Source organism: Oratosquilla oratoria, chromosome 44, assembly GCF_046742065.1.
Source record: "Oratosquilla oratoria isolate Oo_2021 chromosome 44, ASM4674206v1, whole genome shotgun sequence".
NCBI lineage: Eukaryota > Metazoa > Arthropoda > Malacostraca > Stomatopoda > Squillidae > Oratosquilla > Oratosquilla oratoria.
This window is the reverse complement of record NC_134820.1, coordinates 14,903,592-14,919,731: the sequence shown is the minus strand read 5'-3', so window position 1 is coordinate 14,919,731 and position 16,140 is coordinate 14,903,592. Positions and strand designations below refer to the sequence as shown.

At 38.2% G+C, this 16,140-nt stretch overlaps 1 protein-coding gene across 3 annotated transcripts in view; it reads left to right on the top strand.

The window, feature by feature from the left end:
* The window catches only part of LOC143022230 (uncharacterized), a 94,788-nt gene that overhangs the window by 50,068 nt on the left and 28,580 nt on the right, over positions 1–16,140 (top strand). For all 3 annotated transcript variants that reach the window (XM_076180348.1, XM_076180349.1, XM_076180350.1), the window contains one exon: positions 8,254–8,378. In XM_076180348.1, the coding sequence (XP_076036463.1) occupies positions 8,254–8,378 (125 nt within the window). The remainder of the gene's footprint in view (positions 1–8,253; positions 8,379–16,140) is intronic.

Here is a 16,140-nt window from a genome sequence, read left to right as displayed (position 1 = left end):
CTAGCTCTCACCCACCAATAGTACACAGAATCAGCTATCTGTTGCACTTTACCACTATTAAATTCTTTAAATGGTTCTGAAATGACAAGATCAAGAAATTATCCTGAACACCCTGTAAGAGGGAAGAAGCCATTAATATATAGATTATAATATATTCTCTTCTACCATCTCCACTTCATCATCCCACCACTCACTACCTTTCCTTTTATTCCCTCCCATCCTCCTCATCTCACATACCTCTTTGCACATCTTTTCACTTCCTTCTTGAAACAAACCCATTCCTTTTCTACTTCCACCTGTACTCTATCCTTCACTACCTCCCACACTTCTCTCAGCTTCTGGTGCTCCATCTCCTTTTTTTACATTTAAACAGTTTACTCTAAACACCTCTCTACCTTCTGCCCTTTCATTTCTCCATCTATCCTCCACTCTCAACTTCCTGTCCACCAAAATATAATCTGTGTTAAGTAATAAATAAATAGTACATTATAATGAATAATTGTCTATATAAATATAGGGACCCCATGCAACCTTGATCTCCCCCTGATCTGTATATATTTTTGTTAATGATACTGGAGAAACAAGAAGATCTGAGAGCCTAGCCATAAATATGATATTCATTTAGTTGGTAAAGAAAATATTCCTGTGCTTTTCCTCAGTTTAATTTAGGATTCAAGAAATTTTCTTAGTATAGTTAGCAAAATAAGTTAGTAAATAGAGAAGACCAAAAACAGTGAAATGCAGTAAAAGAGCTATACACTCCTTCAACCCAGGAGCATATTTTGTAAACTTGCTGGTAGTTCTGAGTGCTTATGCTCTCTTCTCCCCTTGGAGGAGATAAATGCTGCCTCACATGTCCCCAGGATTGACTCTCATCAGGGAAGTCAATACTAATGACAATTATTACCCAGAGTTTCACTGACTGGAAGCTTGCAGTTCCATTAGTTCGGGCAACAGTTGTCAGGCCCTCCTATTTATCTAGCTGGTAAGAAACTTTGAATGGTTATCTGTATTAGAGTTGGAGGAGATGCTGTGTCCAGCCTGTCCATGGCCTTTCCATTGAGGAAGACATTTAAACCTTAACATGCTATCATTGTTTTTAGTAACACTTCAACATAAGTGGACACAACCCCACCTCCTCAAGGATGTGCAGTCCCAAAGGGCCAATATTTACCTGGATTGGGCCCAGAAATTCACTCAATTCATCTTACCACTTTTCTCCAGCTATCTCACTCTCTTTTAACACCCTGGCACCTGCCCTCCCACACCTCCTACTAATGTGAGAACACAGAAACCAACCCAGGCTCCTACATGTACCCAAAATGTACAAAATTAATCCATTTTTTACACACATCCACCACATGCCATCTACCTCTTCAATATGAGTCAAATTCTCACCCACGGCATTGGATGCCTAATGTGCGATCCATCACATTACTTGTGTTATAAAATATAAAGTCACTGCTGTTTTACTTGTTCTCTTTCTCTCTGAGTAATAATAAACACAGAAAACATTATCAAACCAGTTCACAGAATTTGGGGGTCATTAGCTATAACTACAAAATAAATATAATCATGATGCCAATGCCGGCATTCTTGTATACCCACTCATGTCTCATGATGCCAACATAGGTGTCATCATATGGAAGAGCTTAATGGTTCCACCTTGCATGCACCACTCTTCAACATAAGCCAATACACAAAGAATTCGAGCTAATTGTATCTTACTTTTTAGGAGAGCCATCATTTGTATGTTTCTTGTCCAAACCTTTCTTCAAAAGACAAACCTCCTTTTCACATCATAACCATTTACATCATATGCAGCTTGTGATATCATGGAATTCAGTGATAGCATATTCCCATATTTACCCCCACTCTTTACTAGCTAATCCCTTCCCACCACCTTATCCATGGTCCCATTATAATCTTTGATCACTGTGTAATATTGCCCTCAAGGTTAGAAGTACTTGTGATTTATGAACACAAAAGGTAATTATGAGTGACTTTAATTCAAAAGAAATATGCTGGGAAGAAATAACAGTGAAGGGGGGAGAGAAACACTGGGGCAATGTACTCCTTGACTTGACCATTGAATACACAATGACCCAGTGGATTAAAGAAAATGCTAGATACAGAGGAAATGAAGAACCCTCAAAATTGGACTTAATACTTACGACAGAACCTGAGATTATTGAAAAAATTTATTATAAAACTCCAATAGGAAAGTGACCACATACTAATTGAAATGGAATTGAAAGAACAAATGGACCAAAGCAAAAATGATAAACATAGAATAGGAAGACCTATGTATAACAAAACAAACTTTGAGAAACTTAAAACATTCTTTCGCAATGCAAACTGGGAAAAATTCCAAAACGAAGATACAGGGATAGAATAAAAATGGAATATATTAAAAGAAATTTATAATGAAGGAGTGAACAAATATGTACCACAACAAAAAATGGAAAAGGCATACATAAAGAGCTGGTACAACAAAAGATGTAGTGAAGCTAAGGAAAAAAGAGACAAAGCTTGGAAAAAGTGGAAAAGAGATAAGAAACAAAGTAAATGGCAAACATACATCAAACTAAGAAACGAATATGTAAAAATATGCAGAGATGAAAAGAGGAATTATGAAAAAAAGATAATAGACAAATGTAAGGAAGAACCCAAACTATTTTACAAATATGTAAATGGAAAACTGAAAAACAAACAAGAAATAGAAAAACTGCGCCAAGATAAAAAGGAATATACAGAAGAACTGGAAATGGCTGAAATTATGAACAACCACTTCAGATCAGTATTCACAATAGAAAACTCGCCTAACAGTGTAGATAGAGAGAATTATCCCCAGCAATGAAAGAAATAAACGTAACACAAAAAGAAATCAGTGATCAAATTAAAACCCTTGATGTCAGAAAATCACATGGCCCAGACGGAATTGCAAACTGGATACTGAAGGAATGTATGGAAGAATTAACTGACAAAATATATAATATCATTAACCCCTTCCATACGGTGCCGCACACGTAGGCGTCATGGGGAGCGAGTGTATTCGCGAGGCTGCCATATCGGCGTCTTGATTATATTTATTGTAGTCGCCCCTCCATAATGACATTCTTTCTAATTCTTTTGTAATCGCATTGTCTATGGTTATCAAAATTCACAGCTGAAGAGAGAACGATCGATATAAGCGGTGACTATATATTATGATGCGAGAATTATTACGCCATGTCGTACGGCTGGCATTGGCTGCTGCCACCGAGATCTAAGTCCATGCCGCCTACGTATGAGGCACCGTATGGAAGGGGTTAAATCCTCACTTAAAGAAGGAAAAGTACCATTGGACTGGAAAAAGGCAAACATTGTACCAATTTATAAGGGAGGTGATAAAGAAGATCCATCTAACTACAGACCGGTCTCACTAACAAGCACAATAGCAAAAATTTGTGAAAGAGTTGTCAAAAACAGATGGGTTAAATACCTGGAAGAAAAATCTATACTGAACCCAAATCAATTTGGATTCAGACAAGGGAGATCATGTACAACAAATCTGATCTGCTTTTACTCAAGATTAGTAGACATAATACAAGAAAGAGATGGATGGGCGGACTGTGCTTTTCTGGACCTGCAAAAGGCATTCGATAAGGTACCTCATAAGAAATTAATAAATAAGATAGAATCAAAGGGTGGAATCAGAGGAAAATTATTGGAATGGATGGAAGACTTCCTGATTGGGAGGAAAATGAGAGTTGTAATTAGAGAAAAATTCTCCAACTGGGAAGAAGTAAAAAGCGGTGTCCCGCAAGGATCGGTACTGGCCCCGATCATGTTCGCCGTATACATTAATGACATGAATGAAGGCGTGGAGTGCTATATGAATTTTTTTGCAGATGATGCAAAATTACTTAAAAAGGTAAAAACGGAAGAGGACTGCAACTCATTGCAACAAGATCTGGACATGATATGGAATTGGACTCAAAAGTGGGAAGTGAAATTTGATATAAAAGAATACAGTATTGAAGAAGAAAAAAAAAAAAGCAAACTCTGAAAAAGATCTTGGAGTGATGATTGGAAAGGACATGAAACCTGATAAGCATATAAATAAAATATTCGGAGAAACCTACAACTTATTGAGATCAATCAAAGTGGCATTTACTTATATGGATGAAGAAATGATAAAGAAAATACTAACTACACTAAAAACTTGAGTACACAGCATCACTTTGGACACCCAGCACCAAAAAGAATATTAAGAAACTAGAAAGATTACAAAGAGCGACAACCAAACTAGCACCGACTCTCGCCGAACTAACATATGAACAAAGACTATCCAAACTGAACCTACCAACACTGGAACAAAGAAGAGAAAGAGGAGATTTGCTGACTATCTACAGAATAATGAAAGGAATGGAAGTTTTAGACAGGAACGACCTGTTAGTGTGGGACAACGGTAAAACGAGAGGACATGGAAAAAAACTGAAAAAAGATAGTTATAGAAAAAACTTGAAAAGGAACAGTTTCCCACACAGAGCGATTAATACATGGAACAAATTAGACAACAAAACAGTATGTGCAAACACTTTACAAGATTTTAAGATAAAACTTGATGCGGAGAGATACAAAGACGGGTCACCACGAGCATAGCTCCCCTCCCATATATTACAACTAGGTAAATACAATTAGGTAAATAATTTTGTCACCCTATTTGACTGCCAGGAAGACATGGATGTGGTGGTTGATTGGTCTGAAGCCAAAAATATTTTTATGATTGTTATAATGAGTAGTTTATTTTGATATGATTTTGGAAAAAAAATATGTGCATAGTCTTTGTATACAGAGGCACCATTAAAGGTAACATCAGAGATGTGGTGGCTGTGATGGTATAGGCAGGTAATTCACTGATGTGTTTGGGTGCATTTTTTTTTTTTTTTTTTTTTTTTTTTTTTTTTTTTGGGGGGGGGGTCCAATTTCCAATCTCATTGTTTGATTTCAGGTTTTGTCTTTGATCATATGTATGTGAAAGACATATTTACATTTATGTAGCCCAAAGCATTTCTCTTGTTTTGGTTTATTAGTGTGTTATTTTACATACATATTCATATATAAAAAGCATTTCCCCCATGTATGGGGGATAGCTGAATCAAAGGATATACCCATTCACCATCCATTCCACACCTATCCTAAAACTCATTTATTGTCCCCTCCTCATCTACTTGAGAAATGCATGGAGTAGGGAAGAACATCCTTTTAGGCTACATTATTTTCTCATACATTTACAACCACTGTCCATTCATTCTTATAATTTACACTCTTCCTTGCTTTAGCATCTAATATCCCCTTCACCCCATGCATTCACCTCATCCTTGGTCTCCCTCTCAAATAATCTCTATCCACTTCTACTTCCCACATCTTTTGCTTGTCTTTCTTCTCTCATTCTCTCCATACACCCAAACTATTGTAGCATTCTTAGATCAACCCTGTCTGGCATATCTCTGTTCACTCCCAGAATTTTCGTTACCTCCACATTTTTCACTCCTCATAATGCCCACTTAAAACACACAATTGATCTCAAACATAGTTAAGCTCTTCCTTTCTGCCCCCTTCAATTCCACATATCTGATTCATACATGCCACGGGCACAATTACTTTCTTGTACAATCTTCTCTTTCATTCATTCCCAGATACATTTTTCTCATGACACTTTTCATTCCCTTCAAATAATTGATTTAGCCTATAATTCACCTCCTCGTCCTCTCCATTCCCTGCTACATGTGATGCCAAATACTTGAAGCTTTTCATTTCCTATAGACTCTCATCCTTTAAATGCATCTCCAACTTGTTATTACCATCACCCATTTTACATTTCATCACTTTTTACCCTCTTCTACTTTCAGCTTTCTCCTCCCACATACCCTTCCAAAATTCACTACCAACTGTTTCAGTCTATCCTTTGACTCAGCTACAAGCAAAGTGACATCTGCAAACAGCAACTTGGTCACCTCTTACATTCACTCATATTCACCAACTCCAAACCCCTGTCTAACATCCTTTTGTTTACCTCCCTCACTACCAACCCTACTACATATGTTGAACAACCATGGTGATGTTATGCAACCCTAGCACAGCCCCATCCTCATATCAAGCCACTCTCCATTCCTGACCCTCACACAAGCTCTATTACTCATGTGAAAGCTTCTGACTGCTCTCAATAGATGTCCATATAGCTCATATATCCACAATACATTCCATAATGCCTCTTTCTCAGTCCTGTCGTATACCTTCTCCAAATACATGAAATCTGAAAGGACATCGTTACCTTTGCTTAAAACTCACATACCTGTCTTAATACAACATTTTTATCTATACACCTCTTTTCATAAATCCACATTGATCTTCCCCAATTACTCTCTCTTTTTCCTTCTAATCCTCTCAGTTAACACCCTTCTGTACACCTTACCAACTACACTTAACAGACTGATCCCCCTAAAAGTAATACATTTGTACTTGTCCTCTTTTCCCCTATATATTGAAATGATACATGAATTCCTCAGTTTCACTATTACACTTCTCTCCCTTAGGTACCCATTAAGCAGTGTCAACTGCCATTCACTACAGCTACACCTCCCCTTTTCAGACACTCCACATGACAACTATTTAATCCAGGTGTCTTACCATCTTTCACCTCTTTTATTGCTCTTTGCTGCTTCTCTTTTTCTATAGCCCTGTCATTCTCCTCTCCCTGCACAGTCATGTGCCTGACAATTCCCACTGCCACAATCAAAGCCTCCATATCTTCTTCAGAATTCCACAAATGTTTAAGATAAAAGATAGTCTACTCATATTCTCCCTTCTGCTTTTGCTTCCATTAGCATCTGGCCATCTGCACCCTTTACCTTCCTCTGCTTGATTTGCTTTCCCCCACTTTTTCTACATAATACCATCTTTGTGTACTTTACTTCTCTGAACCATATTCATACTTTCTGTACTCCTGTTTCCCCTAATCCTTTACAATATCACATACTTCTCTCAGCTTCACCTGGTGTTCTTTTTCTTTATCCTCATTTAATTGGCTCACTTTCATCATCTTTCTACCTCCACATTTCCTCCTTCTCCATTTAACCTTAACTCTCAATTTCCCTTCCACCAGCTTATCTGACAATCCAGTGCCTTCTGTTCTTAATACATCCTCTCAGCTACCCTCCTACCCACCACCCTAGCCCAAGTATACTTATATTTGTTTTTCCAAAAAAATAAACACTGTTGCCTATCATCATTTTCCTTTTTCATGCTTCCTATCATCTTTTTCATTTCAGTACATATATCTAATACCTCTTTGCTATCAGTTCTTTCTTACCAACACATAACTCCCTAATAAATCTGTAAGTTCACTTCCTTCTCTAACATTAAGATTCCCCAACACCAATACATTTACATTTCTTGTAAAACTATCTATGCATTGATTTGAATAAATTCAAAATACTTTCCTCTTCTCATTTTTCTCACTACTGTACTCTCACAAATTCCCATACCTCTCATAACAATCTCATTTTTGTTCTCATCAATGATAATTCTCTCTACACCATACACCCATCTCATTACTACAGTATCAGTCTTTCTCTCCTTTGCCTTCTTGCCACTCATGATACCCTACCCACCATGCTCTCCAACTCCAACTCACCCCCCCCACTTTCAGTTCTGTTTCACTCAACCCCTTTCAGTTTTGTTTCATTCAGCACTAACACATTCATCTTTCATCTTGCAGACCCATTACTAATCTCTTGTTTCTCACATCCAAACCATATTCATTCATATTTAATGACCGAGTTACTAGGGTTCTAATTAGTCCTTCCAGACCATACTCTAGTAGGAAAATATAATGTGGGATCCCTGGTTCTCTCATCCCATTTAGTTGTCATTCACAGTGTACAAGAGAACATCATGCCAGCAGTGTTATCCCTCCCATCACTACTTGGTGAGAGAAGGAATAGGTAGTCATAGAAATGGTAAAGAATAGGTTCAGAGGGACAGCATAAAGGAGGGACAGTAGCAGTACAAAATCATCTCAGCATTCCTTTATGAGTAGACAAATGATGTGTGGCTCTGCATGTCATAATGCAGTCATTACCCCAGTACAGGATAATTATACATATGTTTTGTGAATGATAAATTTTAGTGCAATTGCCATACAGATATATATATATTTTTTTTTTTTTCTCAATGAATACCAATGTACTGATGATATGTCTACAGAGCTTGGCAGAACTCCAAGATGGTCCGCCCCGTCCTCAGCCTCTTCAGCAGGGCTCCCTTGACGACGATGATGATGATGATGACGATGATGATGATGAGGATGTGCAGGCACCCCAGGTTGATGGGTAAGTTTAATCACTTGAAGTGTATTGTATTACTATCATCTGCATCCCATTAGAATTATACATAATTATGATACTGACCACCATATGACAGGGAACAATAATAACACCTGCATATCATAAAAGGTGACTAATGGGGTTGAGTGAGACAACTAGGGATCTCCTGTTTTTTATATATTTCTCTCCTATGAATAGCCAAGACAAAAGTATGCTTTGACTTAACCATCCCCCTGATAAGGAGAATTAATGTCTTTGTATAAGTATTGTTTCATGTACCTAGTACTGGGCTATGATATATTATCGATAGCTAATTAGTCATTGGGAACATATATTTATACAACAAATAGCCACTCCTCTGTTACTACTCTAATTTATGTCAGACTTTCCATTTGACCACTATTCAGCCCAAGTACCTTTCCAGCTTTCATTTCTCTCTATACTACAGGTTCTCTTTTGCAATCTATCTACACATACACCAAAAGCTTATTCCACTCCCATCTGTCACCCATTTGTTTCCCTTTTATATTAGCTTCTCATGGATGATGAGTCATCCCTCTCTCTTGCCTTATTAAGAAAACTCAAAACAACAGGAGGTATACAAGGAAAACTATTGAAATGGATAGAAGATTTCTTGCATGGAAGAAAAATGAGAATGATGTTCAGAGATAAAAACTCTACTTGGGAAGAAACGATAAGTGGGGTCCCATAGAGTTCAGTACTGGCTCTGGTAATGTTTGCTTTTACCCACATTTACCTTCAACTTTCTCTTGTTGAATACCTTCCCAAACTCTGTCACCAACTCCCTTAATCCCCTCTCTATTCCTGCCACAACCACAATGTCATCAGCAAACAACAACAGGCTCATTTCCCACTTTTCTCCATTTTCTTTATTTCCAGTCTCCTGCTCATTACCCTCACATTTACCTCCCGCACCACCCCATCCATGTACATATTGAGCAACCGCAGCAACATGACACATCCCTACCTCTATCTCAAACCACTTGCTCTCTCCAATTCTGATTCTAACTCATAAAAACTCTTCACTGCCCTTCAGCTTTCTCCCAGTCCCTTATATCTGCAAAACCTTCCACAGTGTCTTCCTGTCTACCCTGTCATAAGCCTTTTCCAAATCCATAAAGCCCCTCCCCCCAAAAAAAAAAAATTGCTGAAGATTTCTCAAATATTTTTCTTACCATAAAAATCTGATACATGCAACAACTACCTTTCCTAAACCCACACTGTTCCTCACCAATTACTCCCTCTGTTCCTCTCTTAATCTTCTCATTGAAGACCCTCCATAAGCCTCCCTAGCTACCCTCAACAAACTGATCACTCTGAAAATATTACTCATATTTGTCCCTCTTTCCCTTGTAAAGCAAAACTATATAGGCACTCCTCCAGTCCTCCGGCACTGTACCCTCTTTTAGACATACATTAAACAACCTCACCAGCCAGTCCACTATTACTGTACTTCCTTTCTTCTGACACTCCTCATGACACCCATCTAAATCAGGTGCCTTACCTTCTCTCATCATTTTAATAACTGATTTCATCTCATCTTTTCTTATTTCTCCCCATTTGCCTCACCCATCATTGCCTTTTTCTTACCACCTCCCACTACTACCACCACTCCCTCCCCATCCTTCTCCACATTTAGCAGCTCCCTAAAATACTTACCCCATCTTCCCCTTACTTCCTCTTCTGTTATCATTTCTCTATATACACTTTTTACTTTTTCTTTTCTACTTGATTCACCTCCCTTTCCTCTCTTAACTTCTTCCAAAACATCTTTGTATTACTTTCAAAATTTTCTGTCATACTCCTCCCCCATTTTACATCTGCTCTCCTTTTTGCCTCCTTTATCTTGTTTTGCTTCTCTTCTTTCTTTTTTTTTGTACCTCTCATATGTTTCTCTCATCCTACTTTGCAACCAGTCTGTGAATGCTTGCTTCTCTTCAACGATCTTCTTCATTTCATCATTCCACCACTCACTACCTTCCCTTTTATTCCCTCCCATCTTCCTTGTTCCACATACTATCTTGCATACCTTGTTACTCCCTCCTTGAAATACCCCAATTCATCCTCCACTCATACCTCAGCTCTACCCTTCACCACCTCCCACACTTCTCACAACTTCTTGTACTCTTACATCTGGGAAATGATGCAAAGAGGAGATTGTATGATTGGGTGATTGTACTGACACCTTTGTACACCTTTGTACGCCTTGGAATTTAAGAGAGGCAGTGAGGAAAAGTTTCAATGTGTTTGAGATGAATTGTATGAGAAGTATGGTAGGAGTTACTAGGTTGGATAGAGTGAGAAACAAGCAGGTGAGGAGGAGAACAGGAGTGGAAAAAGAGATGACAAACAGGGTTGATGAAAGAGTATTGGGATGGTTTGGATACATGGAAAAAATTAAGGAAGAAAGATTAGTAAAAGAGGTATGGAAGGCAGAGGTAGAGGGAGTGAATTTGAGGGGACGACAAAGGATGAGATGGATGGATAAGGTGAAGGGGGTGTTGATCAAGAGGGGAATATCTATTGAACAAGGAAGGAAGAAGGCAGGAGATAGGAATGAATAGAGAATGGCTGCAAGGAAGGGGGTAGTGGGTGCTTATGTGTGAATAATATTTTTACACAGACTAAAGGGATTTCTCTCTGTCTTCTCTTTCTGCATGAGGGGATGGAGAGGGGGGTTTCCGATTAAGTGAAACGACCTTGCTGTGGATGTACTGTGTCTTGCTACATTGCTTCTGAGTATGACAAAGGGATGACCTGTCATCTATGAGGAGCTAAGATGAGAAGGAGGTAAGGATGGTGGAGGGGAGTGGAATGGGTGGGAATAGATATGTGCCTTTGACTTGGCTCCCTCCCTTGTAAAGGGAAAAACACTCTTTGTATATAGACATGTCTAAAGGATTTGAAGAAATACAGTGTTCCACATAGATCCATAAATAGTTGGAATGGCTTAGAAAGTGATATAGCCCAAGCTGGAATACATGAATTCAAATCTAAATACAGGTACACAACCCTTTATCCGAAATTCTGAAAACCGAAAAGTTCCAAAATAAGAATGTTTTTTGTAGAGGGTGGAAAGCGTTATAATGAGTCTCATTTGGTAGGAAAATACAGTGGTGTGCCCAGTATTCGAAAGCCCCAAAACTCAAATTTGAAATTCAAACGAAAAATTTTCAAGAAATTTTTACCCCAAATTATAAACTATTTTTCGAAATCTAAACAAATTCTCAAATGTTCAGGACATTTCTTGGTTGTGTTCATCTTTGCATTGTTCCTCTACCCACCCCCTCTGAATGATCAGTTTAATTTTTGAAGCATCTGTGTTTTTTATATTATTTTCAGTTATTCTCCTGGAATTTCAGTTACTATCTTGGTTTACGAATGGCCTCTTAGAACAAATTATATATGATTTCAAGAGATTTATATGCACCTATTGCACTCTTGATCTCTTACTTGGATTTTCTATAACATGAATATCACCACCTCTTCTCTCAAGCACCTTGAATGGTCCTTTATATTTTGGATGTGGTGAGGTAGGCAGAGATAAAACTTAAAGATAATCTCCCACATTGAATTCTCTTCTAACTGTCTTCCTATCATAATATCCCTTAGAAATTTCTTGAGACTTTTCCAAGTTCTTCCTAGCTAATTCTCTAATATTTTTCAACTTTTCAAAATTAATACCTACAAACTTTGAATAAGGGGTATCACCTCCAGAGCATGTAGACAGCATTTTCTCATACAAGAAGGCAAAGGGTTCTTGTAGGGCTCTACCGAACATTAAATAAAAAGGAGAAAATCCTAGCCCTCCATGTTTTGTTGTTCTAGTGGCATACAACAACAAATCTATGCCTTCATCCCAGTCTTCCTCAAACTCTAAGATAAATGCCCTGATCATTGATTTTGTGGGTAGTATGCTGATGTGACCACATATTTTATGTTGAAGCCTTCCAAGGCTCCCTTGAATATCCTACTTAAAATGTTAGTAGCCTTGTCACTTTGTATCTCCCAAGGCATACCCATCTTATTAAAGTAAGACATTAAGGCTTTAGTGATTATCTTTTCCTTAATGTTTGGCAAGGGTAATTCTTCAGTATACCACATAGATTTGCACATAATGGTAACCAGAAATGACTTCCCAGACATATTTTTTGGGAGGGGGTCTGTACAATCTACAACCAACTTACTGAAAGGTTCCTCAGTAACAGGAACTTGGTACATAGGCACCTTCTTAGGGGTGTCATTGGATTTCCCAATTATCTGACACAATACACTGCCTAACTAATTTTATATCCTCAGATAAGTGAGGCCAATAAAAATGCTTCAGTACTAACCCTTTTGTCTTGGTGACTCAAAGGTGGGTACAGGTAGTTTCATGTTCTAACCTCATAATCCTTTCCCTGATCTTCTTTTGTGCTCTGATTTGCATGATGACATCACCTACCTCTTCTGGCATTTTGTATCTTCTTAGGAGTATGCAATCTTCCATGATGGACTTGGTCTTACTATACTCTTTTTCTTCCTGCTCCTCCTCCTTGGCTGTTTGTTGCATCTCCCTCAGCTCTGGGTCCATCTGCTGAAGTCAGATGAGTTCCTCCCTATTTATACATTTCTTGGGGATCATTTCCTCTTTTTGGAGGTTGCCTTCTGGTCTCCTTCTGGATCTTCCACTGGTCTCCTGTTCTCCTCACCATCATCAGTTCCATATTGGGATTTCTTTGGATTCATGTCTGCATCCTCTGCTACATTTTGAAACAGGAGACTAAGGTCATCTTCTCTCAGCTCATCTTCCTCTTGGGCTTTCTTGGTCTGGGATCTGGTGATCCTCCATGTTGGATTTATCATAATTTATTTGTCTGGTCATGGGGTCATTTACCATCTTTAGTCTCACCTTGACTATCTCACCTTTATCATTTCCAAGGAGGACATCAATCCCTTTTGCTGGTACTTCTGCTATTTCCACTTCAACACCCTCTGTCCTGCCATCAATTTCAGGTAATACCTTAGCTATGGGTGCTAATGTAGTCATTCTTGCTAATCCCATGGTAAACTGACCTATATGCCTATTTTCCAATCCTGGTATCACATTTGGCCTCAAAATGGTGCAAGAGGCCTCTGTGTCTCACAGAGCCGTGATTGCATATTTCCTCTCACTTCTTTCCACTCCTATCTTAGCATTTTTCACATAAGACAACTACTCTCAACCTACTTCTGTATCTTCCACCTTGTCTAACCTATCTTCACCTACACAGCAATTGCTGTCATCTTTGTCTCCCACTGCTTCCTTCTCCTTTGTCTTGCTCAGGTCTATCCCTTGTCTCCAGTCTTGTGTGTCACCCTTACTTCCATTTCCCTTGGGGCAATTTACCATCTCATGACCATATATCTGGCAGGTGTAACATCTGCTATTTTGATCTGTTTCACTCCTACTACTTTCCACACACATTATCTTGTGTCTGGTTTGCTTATTTCCCATTGTCTGCCTATACCTCTGTCCATTTGGCCTAAGATAACAACCCTAGGTTCTATGCCCAAATTTACTGCAGTAGCACTGAACTGGTCTTCTCCAACACTCTCCTACTTGTGGTCTCACATATCTCTGACTTGGTATCGCAAACACCTCTGCTCTCACCCCTCAGAGCCTGTTTCACACCTCTCTAGATTAATTTGTCCTCAACATAAAGTTTTCTGCAAAACTTGTCACCTGCATCAGTGTCTCACATTTCTGAGTGGTCACATCATCAAGAATAGATGGATAAAACACCTGGAAGACAACAATATAATAAACCCAAGACAATTTGGGTTCAGACAAGGAAGATCATGTACCACAAACTTATTATGTTTCTACTCAAGATTAATAGACATAGTGCAAGAAAGGAATGGATGGGCTGACTGTGCCTTCCTGGACTTACAAAAAGCTTTTGACAAAGTACCACACAAAAAAATGATTAAAAAAGCTTGAACTTATAGGAGGGATACAAGGGAACCTACTAAAATGGATGGAGGACTTCCTGATTGGTAAAAAGATGAGAGTAGTGCTCAGAGAAAAATATTCAGATTGGAAAGAGGTGATCAGTGGAGTACTGCAAGGATCTGTACTAGCTCCAATAATGTTTGCTATTTATGTGAATGACATGGATGATGATGTGAAGTGTTACATGAGCTTCTTTGCTGATGATGCCACAATGTTAATGAAAGTAAAAACTGAAGAGGATTGCGAATCACTGCAGGAAGACCTGAATAAAGTATGGAACTGGAGTCAGAAATGGGAGGTGGACTTCAATATTAAGAAGTGTAGCATAATGGAGTTTGGAAAAAGCAAAAACAGAATATCAGGACAATATAAAATTGGAACCAAGGAGGTAAAGAAGGAGAGATCCGAAAAAGATTTGGGTGTAATTATCTCAAATGACTTGTCCTATGACAAACAGATAAACAAAATTGTTGGAGAATCCTACAACTTGCTAAGATCAATAAAAGTGGCATTTACATATTTGGACAAAGAAATTATTAAAAAAATATTGGTCACACTGATAAGGCCTAGACTAGAATATGCAGCGACATTGTGGTCACCCAGTACCAAAAAGAATATAAAGAAAATAGAAAGAATCCAGAGAGCAGCAACAAAAATGGCACCTGCACTCGCAAACTTGTCATATGAGAAGAGATTGGCTAAACTAGATTTACCGACTTTGGAGCAAAAAAGAGAGAGGTGACCTACTGACCATCTACAGAATCATGAAAGGCACAGAAATACTTGATAGAGAGGACTTGATAAAATGGGACAGGCGAAGCACAAGAAGACATGGAAAGAAAATAAAAAAAACATAGCTACAGAAGAGATCTGAAGAAAAGCGGTTTTCCACATAGAGTGGTAGACACTTGGAACAAACTAGACAAGGAAATAGTGTGCGCAAAAACCATTCATGAGTTTAAAAGCAAACTAGACACTGCAAGATACAAAGGTGGGACACCACAAGCGTAGCTCCCAATCCCGCAAAATACAACTATGTAAATACATATAATTTCTCCTCATTATTCAATGTGTAAAGGAATTGTTCAATCACAAACACCTCTGTTATACTTTCAGTAGTTACCACATTTCAGTTCATAACTATTTGTCTAAGTCACTCCTTATATTCTCGGCCTGCTCCATATATCCACATCCAATATCCTTCCTAGCTCTTTGAATATTTTACTAAAATGTTCTGGGGTAATCACATATATTTTTGATATCTCATCCTTGATTATGTCATAATCATGCATACCTCCTTTATCAAATATGGCATACACACTTAAGGTTTTAGTGGGTTGGTTTGGTTTTATTATTGCTGACCAAAGGTCCCTTTCCCATCTCATTTGATTTGCTGTGCCCTCAAATGTTGAAAAGAACATTTCAGGTTCCTTTTCATCAAAAATGGGGGCAAGCTTTTGGGTCTTTATAATGATATCCTCTATTTTTTTTTTTTTTTTTATTTATTTTTTTTTTTTTTTTCTCCCCTCACTTCAGCTGCCTGATGCTCATGCTGTACTACGAGTCTTTCCCTTTCTAGACTCCTTTGAATTATTTGGTGCAATAACTGTAAATTTGATGGGTTTTCAATGTTTTTTGTTTACATTATGATAATCTCTCTATCCAGCCTAAGATCAACTTTGCTACACCTTGTTCTTTCATCTCTAATTTCCTCACCTATCCTACTTTCATTTCCACTTCTATTTCAGGACTTCCCTGTCTGGGGTATTGGCT